This window comes from Dermacentor andersoni, chromosome 4 (genome assembly GCF_023375885.2).
Source record: "Dermacentor andersoni chromosome 4, qqDerAnde1_hic_scaffold, whole genome shotgun sequence".
In the NCBI taxonomy this organism is placed as follows: Eukaryota; Metazoa; Arthropoda; class Arachnida; order Ixodida; family Ixodidae; genus Dermacentor; species Dermacentor andersoni.
In genome coordinates, this window is record NC_092817.1 from 61,464,049 (window position 1) to 61,486,155 (window position 22,107).

The 22,107-nt window shown below is 46.2% G+C and overlaps 1 protein-coding gene across 2 annotated transcripts in view; it reads left to right on the plus strand.

Annotated features, from left to right (window-relative positions):
* LOC126536190 (proton-coupled zinc antiporter SLC30A1-like) overlaps window positions 1–16,015 on the plus strand; it is a 66,700-nt gene extending 50,685 nt beyond the window's left edge. For both annotated transcript variants that reach the window (XM_050183078.3, XM_055073854.2), the window contains 3 exons: window positions 2,498–2,580; window positions 4,429–4,611; window positions 10,012–16,015. In XM_050183078.3, the coding sequence (XP_050039035.1) occupies window positions 2,498–2,580; window positions 4,429–4,611; window positions 10,012–10,278 (533 nt within the window). In that variant the 3' untranslated portion in view covers window positions 10,279–16,015. The remainder of the gene's footprint in view (window positions 1–2,497; window positions 2,581–4,428; window positions 4,612–10,011) is intronic.
* Window positions 16,016–22,107: the final 6,092 nt, after the last annotated feature.

Below are 22,107 nucleotides of genomic sequence, written 5' to 3' on the forward strand. Positions count from 1 at the left end.
CCGCGTATGCGATAGGTCAACGCAAACCGCTCCCTGCGAACATAATATAAAAAAAGTTGTTTTAATTTATCTGTTGCTCGCAGTATGTAACATACGGGAGGCAGCTACTAGAATTTTCTGCTGCTCTTATTTGGAACTTGTGCACAACATTATCAATGTCGCACACAGTTTTTTGCAGTCCTTGAAACTTTTGAAACATCAAAAAGAATTTTTCCTTAATATGTACGCCGTGTTACCAAGACCATAAAAAAAACCGGCGCGTCTGTTGGCTTTACATGGTATTGATCAACAAAATTGAGCCCCTCGATTTCCCTCCGGCTCTAGCCATATATTGTGGGGTTCTCACCCGTGCTCTTGGGACAAAGGATCGACAACGCAGTAGTGCAAACAATCACAAGGGCATTCATAGCACCTTTTATAGACCAATGCCTGCTAGCCGAGTTGCTATTCACAAAACATGCCGATGGGCGCGCGACAAATCGCGGAAGTCCGACTCACCGCGACCGGATAGCGAGGGAATATGTTCGCCCCATGCTGGACACCAACGCTTGGTCGTTCACGCGTACGGTCACGCGAACGGTGGCACGTTCGAACGATCGTGTTCGTCCATTCCGGGGTAAGCCTCGCGAGACGGTCTCGCAGAAGCATAAATCGGCGCACGCGCAGAACGTCCGCGCGCTCGCCGATTCCGAGCCAAAGAGCAAGAGCCTTCTCCTTTTTGCGCCCAAGTAACCCCGCCGTTAGGTGTCGTTAGCAGAGCAACACTCGCGCCATCTCTCTTACTACCCTGCAAGCATACCGACAGCCGCAGTAAAGCCGCGCGGCAAAGCCGGAGAACAGAATACGGGAGTTATGCGAGAAAACAACATATCAGGGGACGCGTGAGAGTCGCGCATCTCCACAATATATATTGAGCCCTTCGAGTTCTGTCTGCTCTGTCATATATATATATATATATATATATATATATATATATATATATATATATATATATATATATATATATATATATATATATATATATATATATATATATATATATATATATATCATGAGAAGCCAACAGACACTGACACCAAGGACAACATAGGGGAAATTACTTGTGCTTAATAAATGGAATGAAGAAACGATAAATTAATGGAAATTAAAGTTGGTAGAGCATCGCACGCGAAATGCGAAGGTTGTGGGTTCGGTTCCCACCTGCAGCAAGTTGTTTTTCATCCACTTTAATTTCCATTAATTTATCGTTTCTTCATTCCATTTATTAAGCACAAGTAATTTCCCCTATGTTGTCCTTGGTGTCAGTGTTTGTTGGCTTCTCATGATATTACTAATAAAAATCGGGCCCCTTGGTTAACCCCCTTTCTTCTAGTTTATTACATTACTTCTAATTATTACATTATTTATTACATTACATTACATAACGAGGGTCTCGAATCCGGCAACATTGATGCCTTCAGGTAGCATATGTGGGTTTATTGACCAGTTGCCTTCACCCAGAGAAATCACGTTCTCGTGACGCCACGGCAACAAAGACGTTCCACGTCCGCCGCCAAGGTCTGTGAGTGGTGGCGCTGGCTAACACTCCCAGGGTTCTACTAGGACACATAAATACCCAAGAAAGTGGATAGGGAAACAGCGCCGCTGTAGTTCAATTGGTAGAGCATCGCACGCGAAATGCGAAGGTTGTGGGTTCGGTTCCCACCTGCGGCAAGTTGTTTTTTCATCCACTTTAATTTCCATTAATTTATCGTTTCTTCATTCCATTTATTAAGCACAAGTAATTTCCCCTATGTTGTCCTTGGTGTCAGTGTTTGTTGGCTTCTCATGATATTACTAATAAAAATCGGGCCCCTCGGTTAACCCCCTTTCTTCTAGTTTATATATATATATATATATATATATTGACCTGCCGTTATTCTGAATGCCCGTAGTGTAGTTAATATCGGTACCTTGTCGGCCATGGTTCCTAACAAGGTCCCAATGATTCTTTGTAGTTTCAATTATTGTTAATAAAATTTATTAAATCATTTTTCAAGCCAGATACCAGCAGTGTGCATATCCAGGCAGTGACTCGCGGTTGGGTGGCGAGGATATTTGATAGAAGTAGTGCATACTCTTACGGAGGAAACGGTACTTTCTCCTAGTAACGCGTCGTGTCTTTCATCAATTGAAACGCGTGCTGCACTTAACTCGCATTTTATTTCTTGGTGTCCCGGCGCAAGGCAATTTGTCCTCTCGTTTAAGAAGTGAGACTCTGAAATTTGACGGTTCAGGCTCACGCAGTGCTAAGTATTTGCCTGACAGATCCAGGTGCATTGCATAAGCAATAATACAACAACTAGAAAATAAAGTGCAATACCGATGTTTGCCGGGACAGAGAATTGGGCGGTGCTCCGCGTTTTCACTCGGTGTCACACATCTGCCTTGAGTCATCCGACGGTGCACTACTTCTCTAATGCCCGGCTTCTTTCATTTCTTTTCTGTCTTCGCGTAGTAAAAGAGTCGGGTCTCATCCTCCTTCAAAACGTTCCGCATAACGTCGACGTCACCACGATGCAGAAGAGGATTATGCAAGAGGTGAGCAATACGTTGTCACCGCTCAAGATTAAGTTGCTTGACTTACTTATTATTTGCATAGACGTGAATATATTGCAAAATGAGTGGTCTTATTTCGTCCATATTTGTTCTTAGCTGACTGTAATTATGTTACACATCTGTCATTTCACAAAAGCTGCTTAGGGAACCAAAGTGCTCTATTCGGAGCCGCTTGTAGCTTCTCATCATGCTTCGCGGTTACCGTTCGATTTTCGCTTACATGAACTCGACGCGAGCGGGTCGAATCAGAAGTCCAGTTGACCCAGCTCGACCCGACCGCGTGTACATACATCTTGTCAACGAGCCCTTGCAGGCAGGTTCACTCGCTCTGCCCGATTATGTAGCGTTTACATGAACCCGATTACCAGTTGTCGTCTGGACAAGCCGACTCAAGCCGGCTTCGTCTGGTTCGCGTATACGTAGCTCACGTTCTTGTCTGGAACGCACGTAACGCTTAACAGCAGTACAGCAGTGTATTGCTGTAAAAACAGCATCGTATTCGCGGGAATGCGCTGCTGTGCAGCACCACCCGTCACTCTTTTATCTCCCCTCGAAAGCGCCGGCTATGAATGTTGATGTCCGAGGTCACCATGATGAGGCCTTCTTGTGCAGAGATTGTTTCGCTGTATAATTTTGCAATAGGCACGATTGCGCGCAGGACTGCTGTGAACACGGCCCTGTTGAGACATGCAGAACAGTCGCCTCCAGAGCTGTTTTCGAGTTAATTGCAATGTCCTCTCTGTAATGTGAACGACACACTTGTTTGATGTGCGATAGGAGATATAGAGAGCAAGAGCACGCCGCGTTTGTGAGGCCTTAGCTACATGCCGCGATTCTCCGATGTTTTTTGTCTTCACTCGAACGCATGGCTTTCCAGCACAGATGTCGAATCGGATTGAATAGGTATCTTGGATTCTTTGCGGTGCCAGCATTTAAGACATCTAATAACCTGCGTAACTGTTGTCTGCAACGTCGCACAGTGATGTATTCGTTGATATTGACACGTGTACTTATCTTTATCGGGCAACCACGTTTCGCCGCTTAACAACTGTAATCGCACAGCGAGGGACGCGCCTGCATGTATCCGACGTTTCTGGAAAGTTATCGACGCTTCTATCCGCGTGTCTGTTGTCGCCGAACCTTGTGTTATCAGATTTCATCGCGTGACACGAATGGTGTAGAACTTTGTGGAAGACACGCGGGTCCCATCAGTTAATCTGGAACATTCGACGACTGATCTATAAAAGCCGACGCGCTTGACCCGCTAATCAGTTTTCCGACGATCGCCGACCGTGTTCGCCGCTATCGTTGTGCTATAAGTGTAGCCTGTTTTTGTGGGCACAGGTTCGCCCAATAAAAGCTAGTTTTGTATTCCACCGTATTGCTTCTTTCTTCACCGTCACTACCACGTGACAATATCTATATTAAAGAAAAGCCGGTATTATTTATTTTTGGAAAGCTTTCTTTTTTCAATTTTTTCTAAATCTCGCATTAATTTCCCTTTCAAAAGGTGTAACTGAACATGCGTTAACGCTGTCGCATACAGTTGATGGGTCATCCACGTTTTAACTTCGTACACTATACTTACCGCAAGCTGCTTCGAACGCGGTTATGATGAGCTTATACGTCTTTGTGTTCGCTAACCTTTGGTTGTGGAGTACAGTACTTAACATGGTCGGTAGTGAACTTGAGAGCGAAACACGTTAAAAATTATTTCTTTCTTTGTGCGTGTCTATGTGCGTATGTGTCTGTGTGCGTGTCATTGCTCCAAATTCGTGCGTCCGATTCGCCCGTCTTCCATCGCGGTCGTGACCAGTGACCCTCTTGCAGTTCCCGTCCATCCTGAACGTGCACGAGTTCCACCTGTGGCAGCTCACCAACACGCACCTGATCGCCACGGTGCACATCGTGTTCGGCTCGCCCGCAGTGTATGCGTCCGTCGCCGACCGTCTGAACCGTTACCTGCTCGAACAGGGGATCACCTCCACCACGGTGCAGCCCGAGTTCTGTCAGGTATGTATACTATATGCGGTTGTGCGTACTCGCACTTAGCGAGGCACTGTCGTGAATAATCTTATGTTGAAACTTCCGGAGTCCTGACGGTGAAAGTGTTCGGCAGCCTCTGAAAGTTTTCGGTAGTGTTCGGTGCAACATACAGATGTTTTCATCGGGCGAGGAGGAAAGAGCGCGCGGCCTTTCCTCCTCTCTGGCTTCTGCGATCCGGCGCGGCGCTGTTTGAAAGTATTGCTGTTGCGTGCTGCGGAACGACTTCGAGATGTTTCGGCTTGAGAAATTTACGCAATGTCCGTTCATACAAGGTCATCGGGAACCAGTGGGTGTGTTGCCCACTGGTTCCAGCCTTTGGGTGCGTCGGTAACTACAGAGTGCGGAAATATATCTCTTGGGGGCGCAAACATGTGACGCGCGTCACCAGCCGTGGTGTTGTACGTGTTGTGAGCTATTTTGGGTGTATCGATTTTAATTCAACGAAGAGAACCGGCGTCTTCGTATTGCCAGGAAATGGAAAATCTGCTCTATATCTGATCGCTTGGCGTAGGAACTAAAACATAAGAACGCATGCTCGTGTACGGCCAACCTAAGGCAACCCTGAAACCTCTAAGCGCCAGGCGCTATCATATATTTGTGTAATAGACTTGAAATCACTACGATGTGTCTACGCAAGCGCAAGCCTCCTGTATGAGGCCGACGGCGCTGCTCAACACAGCGATCACTGCGGTTGGTGAACTAGCATGATACATATATATATATATATATATATATATATATATATATATATATATATATATATATATATATATATATATATATATATATTCTCTGTTGTCATTCTCTTTCTAGAAAAACAAATTATAAACGTCGATGTCGCATGCTTGGACCATGTGTTTTATACAGCGAAGATATGTGTAATACAGCGTCTACCACTGCTTCTGACGCTCGCGCAGTTCGTCAACAGTTGTTTTGCTGGACAAGTGTAATTCACACTGTAAGGTATGCTGTTATTACTAACCAAAAGTAGTTTATTCATGAGTGGAAACCACGTCTACCAAACCAAATAGTCACGTAATGTAATCTACAGCTAACAGTTTGAACGCTTTTCAAAGTTCAACAGCACAACTTGTATACCGTAGCAGAACGGTACCCACGCTTTTACGATCGTCGCGTATGTTTCATTGCTGCTAAACCGCAGCTTAGAACTAAAGGAGAATACTGATATGAGGTCACATCAGTGAATAGAATTTTCAGAAATACACAACTGATATCCGATGGTGATTGTAGGCTCAAACGCGCGCGCACACATCGCGCTGCGTGCTCCATCGGCCTCTACGCCACGCAGCAGGAAGTCTGGCCATGCCGACTTAAACCACTTCAGTACGTCTCACAGGACCGTCTGGATAGGTCTACTTGGAAAACGGTCCGTTTTCCTAGTAGAACACGCCACGTCACACTTAACAGACCGCGCGAGCGCGAAAACAAACGCCAAAAACCAGCGCCGAGCGTATACGTCACATACACAAGATATTTAGGGGCATTAGCAAAGACGGCTCTCAGAGTGGTGGACGTGCGCCGCTAATGAACCGACTCTCTCTCTCTCTCTCTCTTACAACGGTGTCTTTCTTTCTTCTTTGTTTTATCTTTTTATTATTTTTTCTTTCTTCGGCCTGAGTAGGTTGGAATACTACTCACCCGTTACAAAAGGGTACGGCCACAAGTTCAGTTCAGTTCAATGGTGGCGCCCATGAAAAAAACGGTCTATAGGAGGCGGAGTCGGGCGGGACGGTGCGATGTCATGGGTGGGATTCTGCGAGCGATACGACGATTATGATTGGTCGCGACACAGTCATCAGATTCTCTAGTCTAGTCACCTCGGGAAGACGACTGTTTTAAAAACGCACTTTTGGTGCGGTGTGGCCTGACGTGTTCTGATGTGTGCTCAGAGATGTATAGGGAGCCGAGACATGTAAAGTGCTCCTATATATAGAGTGGGCTTGCATATCTGGAGCCATTGTAAATATGTAGAATAACCCCTCTTTTCTGTCGCTTCTGCTCCCGGACGTACTCATCCCTGTGCCTCGAGGATGCCGTGGCCTAAGCGCAACCACGAGCCACAACAGTGTGTACTTCAAGCATGGCTCTGTGACGCTCTGCTTGCAAAGGCCATGGCAACGATTCCTGGCATTTTACTGACTACGATTACAGTCTCAGCATGACAGGTCTAGAAAGAGTTTTACATTTAAGTTTCACGTTTTGAGTGTAAATAAGCCCGAAGGAGCGAGCGGCATTCTAGAGGAAATCTGCCGTCTCCGCCATCTTACAAAACAACGCACTTGCGAAACGGTGGGTTGAGCGTAAATTGTAAGTCGAAGGCTATTCTTGGAGGAATTTATATCGGAGGATTGTATTTGGGGGCTACATATATAACGAAGAAAATTAAAAAATAACCTTGGTCGGGATAGTGTACCGGTTTTATATATTCTAATACGATTCCTTCTCGTGCTTCGTCAGTGGCACTCCACCTGCGTTATCACCATGATCAACCGTTCGCGAACGGTTGCATAATAAGAAAGGAGTCGAATCGAGCGAAAAGAATCCTTACATTATACCGGCCCACATTTACGCTGCGCGGACGCCGCAGCTTCTCTGTGTACTGTTTCGGCTTTGTGAACAGAGCTGCCGTCGCCTGGAGCGCAGATAAGCACGACGCGCGCATACATCATCAACCCTGTTGCGTATAATAAACCGTCTGCCGCGCCTGCAGTAAGCGTTCTGCGCGCCCCTAACGGGTGAGAAAAAAGAATCCCAACTCTTTCGCAGCGCTCACCCTTTCCAACGCAGGGCCCAACAGCCCGAGTGCCGAAAGGGCCTTTGAGGGGAAAAAAAGTGATAATAATAAGATAGCGACATTGGTGCTGGCGCAGTAGAATCTGCCCTGAGTGTACAAAAAGAAATAACTAAAATGCTTACGCAGGCCTGAGAGTGTCCGATAAAAGCGAAGTGCCTCGCAGCCGGCGTTTAGAAAAATAAACAATAAAAGAAAGTTTTGCCCCAGGGAGGCCTTGAACCGTAGAAGATGTATGCGGTAGTCGCCCCGTCCCGGCTTAGAACGCTGCTTCACATGTGGCGCCCGTTTTTCCACGTGCGAGTTGCTTTAACTCCCCGTTTAGTTTACGTGTTTCTTAATTGCATTTAAGCTCGTACTAGAGCATATATAACTAAGGCGGGAATTCACTTGCTTTTTATTCAACTTGCTTTACTTTCTACTTTTATGTTTGCTGTCATCGTTCATCTACCTTTCTTTTTCTTTCTGTGGGGACGAGAAGGGCGGTGGGGGGAGGGGGGGGGGAGAGACTCCATGAAAGTGTTTTACTGACTCGTGCATAAGCTGTCTCGCAAGCACGCACGCACTGCACGACGTACAGCCGTGCGCCCTCGCGTAACATGTACGGACGCACGCGCGAGCACAAATGTACGAAAGCATGGTCGCGCACGTATTATAGCTGCCTTTATCGTGCATGGCACCCTTTACTTATAACGATCCACATCTTCACACCTTCGTGCTAAGTGAGATTTGTGCATGCAGACCACTTTCTTCGGCCAACGTAACCTTTGGACTCGTCAGAGAATAGTCTTTAAGTTCCGTTGCCGCCAGTGTATAGCTCGCTGCGCAAGAGCGAGATAAACATGCGTATTTTTAAGGCTATCGTGATAATATTGTGTGTATGTTGATCAACGTTCTCTCAGTTCTGTGTCCACCCTAGATCCAGCTTTTTCCAACACAGAATTTTCGTCGGACCGACTAAAGGTCATTTTTTTGGCAGATGGCGAGCTAACTGTGCGGGGGTGACATGGGGATAACCGTGTTCGCGCGCTCCGTACAACGCGGTCGACACACTGCAGTTACGATAGAGCAAGCTGAGAAATCTGACACAAGTTACGATGGGCCATACAGCAAACGTTGTTTGCTGTGATGTATACATATAGCAGCAGGATGAGGTGTTGCGAACAAACATATCTTGCGGTATTTCCCGACCATTTCTACGTCCGAACGTAACATCTATAGGCGCGTTGTTCAGAACGTCATCCTCTGTATATAGAAGTGCAACGCAAGACATTCGAGACTGGCTGCATTAGAAGGCATTCATGATCGTGTTCGCTGCTATGCGGACTACGAGTGACCCTAGAGCGTAGGCTCCTATATAGGTAAGAACATTAACATATACCGCCCCCATGTTAATTGTGTGCGCCGAGGCAGGAAATCCAAGCCGCGACTTATTGAAGTTGTGCTTGTAAGTTTCCGCCAAACGAATGGACGAAAACTCATATAGCAAAATTTCGCTTGAATGACATTAGCAATCGAATGGCAATAGGAATAGAAATGCATCTCGTGGCACTGGCTTTGGATTGCGCTAGATCAAATTTGTCTAGACAGAGAAAGGCACACAGACAGGACGAGATGGCACACACTAGCGCTTGTGCGTCGCCATGTGCTTAGATTTACGTATGCTGCAAGTATACTTACACGTAACCAAAAATTATTTGCATCCCTTCACCACGGCGTGTCTCGCAAGCTATATAGGGTGAAGATTTGCGATCGACTGTAGCTACTGTGGTTACAGCCGCCGTCAGACTTAACTCGAACAACGAAGACAACATATATATGGCGGTTTAACATTACAACAAATATAAAGTTCCAACTCACGGTAATATCCTTGAAGTCTTAAGTGCTACGAATAAACGGCAATTACGGTCTTCCATCTGTTCCTTGTTCTCCTCTTGTTCTCATCCTTGTCCTCCTCGTCAGCTATTTAGCAAGGATCACGATAACCAGCTGGGCTGTAACGAGCGAATATCTAATGCTTTGAAAGGAAAACGGCATTGAGCTAGCTCGTACCATTCAAGGCACCCCCACCGGAAATCTCCGGCACTCTCCACAGGAGAAGCAAAAAGACGTTTAAGGATTGTTTGGATTAAATATAATGGTGAATGTATCTTTTCTTTCTTTTTTTTTCATGTAGAAAATTCGAGGTTAGATGGTGCTGCTCTGTTCGATTTCAACGCAATAATTTGCTGCGGAGCGATCGATGTCGAAAGTACGACCGGTTACTTCATTCTTCTTTGTTCTACAGCAGAGTACAAAATAGTGATAATGGACGTAATCATAAAAAGATGAGGATGGAACGAAGAAGAGCTCAATCAACATCCAACTTCAGCCCACGGCTTACAGACGCGTGTACAAAAGAACCCTACGCCCAGTTCTGATTTCGCGCACGTGTGGCAATGTATGGTGATGTCATGGCACGTACATAAGGTTGAGCTGCAAAGTCCGTTTATAGCTTGCTCAGTCCGCACGTGCTCACCGTTTCTAAATCTCCGTTATCGTGGTCCCGCTCGCAGGAGACGCACACGGGCGGCTCCCAGTGCATCTTGCAGTGCTCGCAGGCCAAGCACTGCGGCTCGCTGACCTGCTGCGGCAGCCACGCCGCCAAGGAGGCCGAGCTGCGGCGACGGAACGCGGCCGCCGTTCATCCCACGCCGAACGGCGACGGCCTGCTGGCCCTGCCAGCCAGCGCTGCAGTAAGCCCCTCCAGGGCATCCTCGGTCGTGAGCCTGGACAGCCAAGTGCTGTGCGAACTGGGCGGACTCAAGGAGACCGACCTGTAGCCAGCACTGCGCGCCGTGCCTGTTCGCTTTCTCTTCGTGAACCCTTTGCGCCATGCGCAGAGGCAACGAAATGTCCATCCACCCGCCGGGCAACGCTCAGCTGGGCGGCAGGAAAGGACGCTGTGTCGGCATTGTTCGTTCTTTGCAGATTGAATGCAAGGATCAGGAGGATCGGCGGACGTGCGACCATGCGATCGATGCATTCCCCGGAGGACCGTGCTGGAAGACGTCGGCTCTCGCAGGTCTGTCCTGTACATACGGTCATCGGTATGGATGACGTCACCGGACCACGCATTGAAAGCAGCAGTGTGTAAGAAGGAAAGGACAGCGCCGCGCGGTCAAAGTGCGGGTATTGGACTGGTCTGAAGCAGAGGCCGCCATCAAAGTTGCAGGGAACTGCGTATCGATGCAAGCTTTCGGTAATCGCGCATTCGGTGTGGATGCTATAATCCGCAGAGGTAGACCCGCGCCCGTTCGGTGTTGAACAGCCAGCGACGACGTCCGTGGTCTACCGAACGGCGGGCAGTGTTGTCACGCCACGATTATTACGCAGCATTCCGAACACAAGTGTTGCCTATTCAATTGATTCCCCTGTCTGGTCAGTCAAACCGTGACGCAATGAGGGTCGCGCGTTTTTTGCTTGGCGAACGCGGCATTAAATAACCCATATAGTTTTGTGCCAAAACGTACGTTTTCGTTTAATGGTCGCCGCGAATTAGGGCCACAACGCGTTACGCCCTCGCTCACGCGGACAGAACGGGGTCGAGCATGCGTGCAGGCGCGCCGCACGCTTCAGCGACAGCGCAAAGCAGCGCCAAGTCGTCGTATATCCGTGCAGCGTTGTCAAAGCAGTAGATGCGGCTGATGCCAGTCCAGTCAGCCTAGATGGCGCGTTGGACCTCTGTACGATTTGGCCTCCATGTATGCTATGCACGTACCTGTTTCTCCAGTCAAAGACTTTCTAGTCTCGCAGGCGCCTTGCACCGCAGGCGCCTTGCACCGCGTGCTCACAAATTGCTGAACCTGCATTACATCCGTAAAATTCGGTAGACGTTTACGTCCGATGTGTAACTAATATATGTACCGCGCTATAGGACACGCGAAAGTTACATTATAGCGCTCCCTCACAGTTTCCTCGGTTCTGCACGGAACTGGCGACACCGAACGCGATTCAGGAGGAGCGGCTGCGTGGAATGGATCTCCAGAGAACATGTGTGAACTATTTGCTCACCGCGATGGAACGGTGCAAGACCGAGGCTTCTGGCGTTCGTTTTTGCCCGAAGCGCAGCTACGCCTTTGAGTGTGTATTTGTCGTGATCCTACTGTATGCGGCCTTCGAGGCTGTACGGATAGTGCCTTGATGGTAAAGCCGAATGATCGTCGCTAATGCGTTTTGGAGCGGAGCAAGACAGACTTTCTTTTTGCGTGTGTGTGGCTGTGTTGTGTGCGTGTTGTTATGAACGCATTCCTATAGATCCGATGTTTTCACGGTGTGCTTGAAAGCAAAGCCACAAAAGAAAAGAAAACGGTAAGGAAAGCTGGAAGGTATATGGGGAAATGGTAGAGCATAGAGTTGATGTAGGGGGGGGGGGGGGGGGATCATGTTTAAATGTTCCGGAATTTTTTAAAGTCCCCTGTGCCAGATAGAATAATTCTTGTCCTTGAGCTGAATTATCTGAAGAGGCGGATATCACTAACACGAGAAATCGAAACATATTCTAATAATTAACGAAAATAGACTTATTAACTTCTTAAATACTTTAAGACACATATTACAATTTACGAATTGTAGCCGGTAAGTTTGCAAGGCGTACTCACTTGGAAATGATTTCCAGAATGACACGAGTTTCCAGGTATTTCCGAAAGTGTGGGATGAAATACATGGGCGTTCCAGTTACTTTTGTGCTTCAGTGCATAAAATAGTGTCTTGTTAAAAAAAAGTAACTAGAACAACAGTGAATTTTTACGGCAAGTTTGATGGCGCATATCTCCAAACTGGCGTCATTCTGGAAATTCATTCCAAGCGGTATGCCTTGAGAAATCGCCGGCTACGATTCTTAAATAACGATATGTGCCGTAAAGTAATTAAGTTAATTAGTGATTTTGTTTGAGCCGTTGAATACGTGCTTCTATTTCTCCTGCAAGATTTGTCCACCTCTCCAAATGTCCAGCTCAAGGAATGGAATCACGTTATCTGCAACAGGCAATTTTTGTTATTTTTTTCGTGAAACTTGAAAAAGACTGCTCCGTATAGTGACTATATGGAAGAAACGCGTTGTTTGCTGTGTTCGAATGTGAGTAAGTACGATATTCAGAGATAAGCTCCTCAGTTGCGAAAAAGTAATTAAGTAATATTTCAAGTGGAAATTTTCGAGGATATGTAATTGTGGAATTTAAACCACACACCCGTGAACACAGATTCGTTTACGTTTCATTTACATTACATAGGGCGTTGCGTCGGGAAAGCCGACGCGGCATCGTGCGCTGGAAGGCTCGTAAGCTGGTGGTTAGCTGCGCTGAACGACATATCGCGAGGCTATAGGTCCACCTGGAGCCAATAGCATTCTCCTCCTTCATTTACGTTAAACATGATCACTTGAGCTACAGATATGTTGTTGCGTTTCTCACTTCCAAGGGACAGGGCTGTAACGCACAATGCGGTCGGTTGCCTTGCATTCATTCCATGGTACAACTGTGTTCTTTGTGGCCCACGGTCTTATAATGCTGCAGTTCCAAAACAAGAAAAAGTTATGGTGCTTTATATCAATATTTCAAGATTAAAAACAAGGAAAGAAAAGGCTATAGGTACTGCCGACGTGAAAGCATCCCGGGTCAGAATGTAGTATATCTGTTCTATAAACATGTCTATGTATACGTACAGTAGGAGTCACGCCTTGTCGTATTATCCGCTTAATGCGTTTATACCGCCTTATATAACCTATTGATAGCACTTTGCTGAGCAAGAAGGGAAGAGTTCTGCATGACGTCGTCGCAAAGAAGCGTCAGAGGTGCCGTTAATTTTAGTGCAGGCAGAATATATTCCATGCAAGCTACTGCCGCGAATTTTCTCGGACGACGGGATTTATTTGAGCAATGTTTTTTTTTCTAATTTACTTGGCGAATGCTATATTGTCCAATGCGGCAAGAATCGAACGGAAAGTGTCTGCTCTCTTTGCCTGTGCTATCTGTCGTGACGCCCCATTTTTTTCGCAAACACGCAGCTGATGCATATAAGTGAGGACTAAAGAAGTTATCGAATCAAAGTAGTTGGGGGCGCGCGTGGTAAAGGCGTGCAGATGACACTGTTTATGTCCTTTACAGCAGCAGAGTGGGGAAAACGTCCCGAAGGTAGGAAGTGGTCCGGAAGTACAAAGCGCGTTGCGTGATACCACGCAGGAGTACAAACGATATCACTGTGTCTACAAACTGTCTGTTTGTCACACACCAGAATATCCTTTTCAAACTTCGTATAGGCATTGTTCATGAACGAAGCCTTGCTCGTGTGGGCCCCGGTCATTTGCCCATAAAATGCAGCAAAAGCTCAGTTAAAGAATAGGTATCCGCTCAGAAATTTTTCACTGAAGCGTTTGTATATATATATTTTTATTGTGCCCGCAGACTCGAACCTTCCTGCCCTTGGCATAGGAAAGTCAAACTGCGTCATGGTACCCTGAGAATGCTCCTCGGCGCATAATCTGCCTCCATGTGCTATAACTTATGACCCCCCCCCCCCCCCCCCCCGAGCCATATACGCCACATTGGTAATTTTCCTGTGTTTTCAGCTACGCGGCCATGGGAACTCAAGTCTATTCGTATAGGTTGCTACTTTCTGCTACGGTTACCTGATATCTTTTGGAGCTCTAGTTGCCAAAGGCTAGTATAATGACCCTGACTTGCATACCGGAGAAAGGGTGCATTGTATCACTGCGCTTAAATGGCATACATATGTAACTTCATTGTTAGGGTCCGCCGCTCGTGCCGGAGTGAAACAACAATCGTTGCCTAGAATTCTCACTCGGCAAATGCACGCATTCAAGCGCGTCATTCCTTTAATAAAACAAATAGCTTTCTAGAAGCGTTCGGCTATCGGCTTACCTTGGCAATCATCGTCGATGGTTTCTGCACAACTTTCTTTTTTTTTTCTCTCTTTAACATTTTAGCAATACAAATTTTGTGAAAGTGTGTTCGAGTTTTGTATATCGGTACAACTGTTTCCAAATGTGTCCAACGGTGATGTGTGCTGGGTGTTTCGCTCACCCGTCAACCCTGCTGTTACTGGACCCAAGATGGTCGCTTGCTCTAAAGTTGCGAGCCCTGAACCTATAATGCTCTGCGGTTTTAGCAAAGAGATGCGTTCATGCTTGTATACGCATATAGGATCATCGGGGCATTCTTCAGTAGCGGACGTCGTGTGCTCGACTCCTACAGCAAATTATTTTACGAAGCTATCTGTCCGAGTACTTGAACCGTTATTGTTACCTGGGCAAAGCTGTCTCACTGAAGCCCACCAATGTTGTTTCTTTACTTGCTTCGTTGTTAGAAGGTACACAAAGCAAGAAATTGTGTGCGGCTTTTCTGGGGCGAGCTTTCGTCCGAAATTCGCCGCTCCGGCGCTATCCTATATGACTTCTGTATACGTTGTTGTCAGCGCTTTGATTTCACTCAGGGCCATAAAAATAGGCGTAGGCGAAAGCAGGAGAGAGTGGGTGTGTGGTGCAGAGGGGGACCGGGTCTCGCGACAAACCCCTCACCCCGACGATCCAGCGTGAGGCGTAGAGGTACGTCTTCACTTGCGGAAATAAGCGCGAGTAAGGCGGCGCGCGTTTCTGCGGCAAGAATTATCTATAGAATAGCAGCTTGGGCTTGTTGGTTTTCCATCCTGGTGTTAACATCGCAAGACGTAGACGGGACACGAGACGAGAAGACGACACCGCAAGTGAGGACGTATACCTTAACATTGCCGAGACGAGGCCGACCCAGTATGGGAAACATGAGAATTGAATTGGTGCGCTGGTGCTCATTATGCGGCGCCATTATTTAACAAGTTTCGCTGTTCAAAGTCACTCGTCTTCCCGGGGTACACTGTAAAATAAATTACGCTCTTAAAAGTCAATATGGGTGTAAATCGGTCTATAACTCGCACCACTACACGCAAAAATGGTGTAATGGTGTAATTGTCACCCTTATTCACTTTTAGGGGTGTAAATTATTTTACAGTGTGCGCAACTGAAAGGCTGAACTATCTTTCGCCGTAATATTTATGTATACGGAGGGTAAATAACAATCCCTGCAGGGCTAATGTGGCTCTCGCGTTGTTTTAAGCGAGCTAAATGGTGATGAAAAGGTGGTGAGGGCTATATGCCTTTCCCCGTGGACATATGACCTCCTGGCCACCCCTGTCTCAATCGTGCGTACGCCTGTGCTCGTAACACACTGGCCGATTGTGTCTTACGAAGTTATGCGTGTTTTCGGCACCACTTTTTCGACTGTAAACGCTTGATAGCAGGATGCTTTTGTACGTGCGTTTAGGGAGTGCGTCTCGAAATCGCCCCAAAGTGGCGATGTTCAAAGTGCCTGTTGCTTTCAGTGGAAAAGCGTTATGTCTTTGCCATTTGTTGATGTGAACGTGCCAACGCGTACGGTATTAATAAGCGTTCTGCTCAACCTTGCGCTGTGATAAGTTTGAGGGCGGGGGAGAGTGCCCTATGTCGCTGAATAAAGAAACTATCGGATTTTATTCTTCCTTCGCAGTTATTTTGGATTGAGCAAATGTGCACGCGAGTTGTTTGAATTCGGTGTGCATCCAGTTGATAATTCTTCAAGAAAGTTGATTGATCGATCGATCAACCGATTGATTGATTGATTGATTGATTGATTGATTGATTGATTGATTGATTGATTGATTGATTGATTGATTGATTGATTGATTGATCCAAACTTTCCGCTCTGTCCGAACATGAAATACAATTAAGTCAAATAAAATTAACTGAAATGGGAGCCGCGAATTACATGTATAAGCGGTATCCCCGGTCTTGAAGATTGAGTAGGAGCAGCTGAATTATCAGCTGCTCCTGAACAGCACCCTTTGAACAGCACCCAAGCAGGCTTTCGAGTACAGTCCATACAACAAACCAACCTCATCACCAACCCAAACCAGCTGCCGCCCCTGTCGAAGTGACACCTTGGCAGTCGGTTGGTTTGTTGACGAGGTTTTTAAAGGTCAACTGCAACGGAATTTTGGATTGCGTAAAAAGCGTACTTTAGGATAACGTAGACATAGAGAAGCCTCCGTGCGAAATTTGACATTTGAAATACAAGCGTAAGCGTCACGAAAAGCTCTCAAAAATAGCCATTCTTGATAACAAAACTTTAAAGGAAACGCCGTCATCACCGCTCGCCGCGGTAAGGCAGTGCCAGCATCTATCAGCTGCACGCTGACAAAAACCCGGATGTGGCATGCTGGGATTTAAGTCATAGCGACGACCACCAGATGCCCGTGTCGTCTGCTTGGGGGCTGTTCAAAGGCTGCTAACAAGAACACTATGGAACTACCAGCCCTCCGGAGTTGCAAATATTGCTTCAGTGGTACACACTAATCGCTTATAAAAAAATTAGGCGACGTGAAATTTCGTTGCCGTTGGCCTTCATTTAGCGTCCCGCGAAGCAACACAGCTTACGTTGACAGGCGTCTTGTACTCGCTATTTTAGAAAGAAAGCCTTGCTTACGCACGGCGGGACAAAACTATACGGAAACATTAATGCAAAAATCTCCTAATAGATTACGTGGGCGACTGCAGGACTTTCTCAAAACTACTAAGTGAGCACCTCGAACGATATATGAACGGGTCGCAACCCCCTAGCATTGAAGACTGTACGCTACTGCAAAGAAGGCAGAGCTCTTCGAGCCAAAGTAACGGAACCCATCTGGAGGACTTGATAGCGACTGGACGCAGCCTTGCGTCAACGAGAAAAAAGGCTAAAGAAATCATATATAGCTGTGTTTGAAGCACGTTGCGTGTGCGAACCTCCGGGAAACATCGCGTATATCTCAACCTTGCCGCATGGGAAAGCGTGACTATGCGTTTTCTTGTGTGCAGAAGACCTTCCCATGGAGTTTCCAAGCATTCTGCTCTGCTGCCACCTTGTTTGGACAGCGAAACGCTTCGTTTTTTGACTTCGATGAGTTATACACAAAGCCGACTTTGTGTGTGTTTGTGTGTGTGTGTGTGTGTGTGTGTGTGTGTGTGTGTGTGTGTGTGTGTGTGTGTGTGTGTGTGTGTGTGTGTGCGTGTGTGTGTGTGTGTGTGTGTGCGCGTGTGCGTGCGTGCGTGCGTGCCCGCGCGCGCGCGCTATTCTCGAAATTGTCAAATTCCGCCATATTGTGGAATTCACCGTCTTACTAATTGCCACTCTGATTTGCCCAGAGGGCCTTTACGGCCTCTCTGTTTGGCTCAAAATTCCGTCATTTCAGACAACGACAATGTGGTGGAGTTTCCGGTGCCTCGCTAGATTTGGAACGAGACTTAGGAAAGCCGCTGCCCACTTATCTGTCTGTTTAGTCGCCTGCGGCGAATATTGGGACACAGCGGCGAGTATTGGTACACACGCTCGCGCAACCGCGCAAGTATATATATATATATATATATATATATATATATATATAGGGCAAAATGCGAGCAGACAAGACACGATGGGCGCCTCGATATAGAGGTCCTGCTACTGCGTGGAAAGCTTTCATTAATTCGACAATCCATGCGCTGCCGATGCGACACAGCGAGAATGATGCTCAACAGCGCCATTCCGTGCTATCCGTTTCTGGTGGCACGAGGTCTGAGTAAGAATACATAGTGCTGGGATCAGTATTAATCGCAAGGAAGCGGCGTCTCTTACGCATGCGGCGCAACGAAAGCCGCATACGTGTATAATGGCGTCAAACTGTCACTCGACGTCGTGCTTAAACGTCGTGCGTAAAGCACCATCTTACGAAATGTGCTTTACGGGGCGACTGTCATATATGAACTGTCAAGTTGCATTCGCAACGTAGGCGCCGTTCACCGCATTGTGAGTACAAAAAAAATCTTATTTTGCAGTACCCCTGTCATTGCAAGTATTCGATGAAGGGCGTATTATATGCGTTGAAAAGACGTAATTCTTTATCGTTGCTGCAAATGTCTCGCGTGTGTCGCATTTCCTGAAGAAATAGTTTGTCGGTTCTGTAATATTGTGTAATGCGGAAACTTGCGCCAGCGATGGCTGCGATATATATATGTATATATATATATATATATATATATATATATATATATATATATATATATATATATATATATATATATATATATATATATATATATATATATATATATATATATATATATATATATATATATATATATATATATATGTTCCCCTGAATACACATTACGAGACAACATACTTCATGAGTAGCCGAAAACAATCATCGGCGGGCGCCATTATTTCTTCGACGTTGAGTTGGAAGTCACACACCGTAAATGTAAGTGGTAATTCCAATAATGATTAGGCTTTATCAGATGAGCATTAAGTTTGCTTCTACAGAGACGAAGTTTATTGCTCACAAGGTGCTGGTGCGTCCAATGTTTATTTATTTATTCAAATTATTGCACACTATATGCAATCTCTGAAGGAACATTGAAATGGCGGCTAAAAGGGTGACTAACAAAGTACAAGGCAGTGAATAAAACAGCTAAGAAAACTAGAGCAGTACTTGGTCTTTGAAGGCTGCAGAGTCATGAATGGCAACGATGCGATCAGGAAGATCATTCCAGTAGCTTATGGCCCGCGGAAGCGCTGATGAATTAAAAGCCGTGGTTCGGCCAAATATGTGCCTAAAGCTGTGGCTATTACAAAGACGACGGGATGTACGATGTGGTTCGGTAAGGGGAAGGGTAGCAGGATGCTGACTATAAATTATTTTGTGGAAGAGACAGAGCAAAGCTACCTTCCTTCTTGCAGCTGTAGTGTCGGGAGTGATAGCGAGAACTTCAGGTTAGTAACGCTAGTCTGTCGGTCATATTTCCTGGTTATAAAACGCACCGCGCGGTTCTGAATTAGTTCAAGGGTATGCCTGCGAACTGTGGGTTCCACACGTTCAGTATTTGATATCATACCTGGAGCAAGTGCAAAGACGTGCGCTCCGATTCGTATTTTTCTCGTTTTCGCAAACAAGACGCAGTCATGCCGCTTCACAACAAAGCAAATCTGTTCCTTCTACAGGTGAGGCGGAAGCAGAGATGATTCAACCTTTTCTACTCAATCATTAATAATCTAGTCATTGACAACGAACAGTATATCAAAGAATACACTTCCCGTAAGTTGATGTTCGCCTCGATATCAGTGAGGGAAACTTGAAGATGTTGTGGGTGTCGCGAAGTCACGTTACAATAGGCAAGCCAGTGACGCTGAATGCAAAGGAGTTAACTGTTTGTTAAGATAGAATAGGCAAGCGATAGAATGGAAAGTATTTACACGGACATGAAACTACGAGTCAAAAGTTAGAATTTTGGTCTTCCTTAGCCGAATCTCCCCCGAATCCCCTCCAACGGCCCTGCGCGTACCGAAAAGCATCCCCAGTAACCCTCTCGCCCCATCGTTTGTCCAATCACACTGCGGTGCGCGCGGTGTGCACATAACGAGGCTCCAGGGTGACACTATCGGGAGTTCCAATACGTCAAGGCCGTCGCCACACATCCTTTGCAGTGCAACGAGTCTCTTGTCTCACAAACAAGCAAGGCACACTCCCCCGCAGAAAACACTTCCACACCCCGTTGGGGCATCTGGTCCGTCTGTGGAATGTCTCGACATGGTGCGGTTCAGCGGCAAGGGGTCGCCTTCAAAGCCACGGCACTGCTTCGGCGAACCGACCGGCGGAAGCCCCGACTCACAGTCTACTCGCTTACGCGCTCTTCGTAAACCGCGGCTCCCCCACCCCCGATGGCTATAACTCTCCGCCGCCGTCTTGGTGTCGAACCGCGCGCCTCTTCTGGCCACTCGGCGTGACCCTTACGTGCAGCCGCCCGCACAAACAACACTGAACTTCACTCCGTATAACACGCAATAAAAATCATAGGCATGTAAAAGAGAGGTGTTCAAAAGGCTGCATGAAATATTATTTTTTCGTTCAAACAGCGCGTGATTGGAATAAGCTGCCCAGTCATATTATTGTATGTGCAAAGAGCCGTGAGGAGTTCTCTACTATGCCGATTGAATTGTTGCGGTAGCACCTGACATAAGTAGTTCGTGTATAGTGTTTTCTACGGACATGACTGCATATATACGTACATATTAGAGACTGTTATTTTATTATCTGTATGCTTCTACTTGACATGTAGTTCACGTATTGTGTTTCTATGGATATGACAGCCTTCTATGATCAGGTTATGCATACTTGTAATAACCCACTCCTATCTTGTTCCTGAATAGGACTGGTAGTATGTTAAATAATAGATAATAATAATAAGACCCCTTGCACAATATGTTGCACATTGCAGTGCCTTCCATTTTCCTTCTTTTTTTCAGAATTCACTTGCAAGCGATTACTCAAAATTTTCATTCTGGACATGAAGTCCGGTGCATGTGGAACTCTACAGAAGTGGTTTACTCATATTCTTGTCATCCGCTTTCGAGAAATCTTACACCAAATAGATGGCGTCTGTGTTGTCACAGACGGCGGAAAGCAACCTTGAAGTGTCGGATTTCGATTTTTTTTTTTAGATTGCGTGAAAAGTCAGGACGCAGCAGCAACATGGAAATGTATACTACACGCAGCTCCATCTTCAGCTCTGCGCTTAGACAATGAAATGCAATTTTTAAATTGGCAAACATGAGGAGATGGTTACTTTTTCCACGTACGTGAAGATGCAGCTTTCAGCATCTAACCGCGGCATTTATTTTACAAAATATGTCTTTCACGTTCATAACATACCAGTAGACAATAAAAACCAGTTTCAAGAATAGTGATTACGTCCTATAACTGAATTTGGGTCTCGGGATGATATGCAGAAAGCACGCTGCCGTACAGTGGCTCTGAGGCCACACCTTTGTGGATTTATACTGGCACGCGGACAGGCCCGTTGTTCCGCACCCGGCTGTATACCGTGTTTGAAATCTTTCAAAACCCTCTAGACTGGGCCCTTGGCATTCTTTCTATTTTTGTGGTATATTTTATTAGAATGCAACATAAATGTTGTTCTCCATCGACAACGCTTTATTAGACCTGCAGTGCGGTAGCTTAGTGAATATAGCGCAGCGCTTATGAGCTGGAGGTATATATATATATATATATATATATATATATATATATATATATATATATATATATATATATATATATATATGTGTGTGTGTGTGTGTGTGTGTGTGTGTGTGTGTGTGTGTGTGTGTGTGTGTGTATCGATCATCACATCGATCATCATATCCTGTATTCCTTCGACCGCGTACTCACGCGACGGCACTAATTACCGCTCGACGACTTTACGGATTTCGTCGGAGAGTAACGTGATGTAATACGTAACGCAAAAGCGAGACAATTAAAGGGCCCCTGAAACGGTTCGGACAAATTTTGTAGACGCGTAGGGTACAGCTTAAGTAGAACATTCGCACCACAATTTAAGTGAAGCGTTACGTATTAATGGAGCTACAAGCGATTAGAAGTTACCCTCCTCCCCAGCCATGCTTTTCCTCCTCAACTCGTTCGCCGAGCGAGCGGGGCTAAGCTCCGCCTTCACTGGTCCTGCGTCACGATGCGACGTCACATCGTCCACTTCCGGTTGTTTTGAAGCCCGCCCCCGC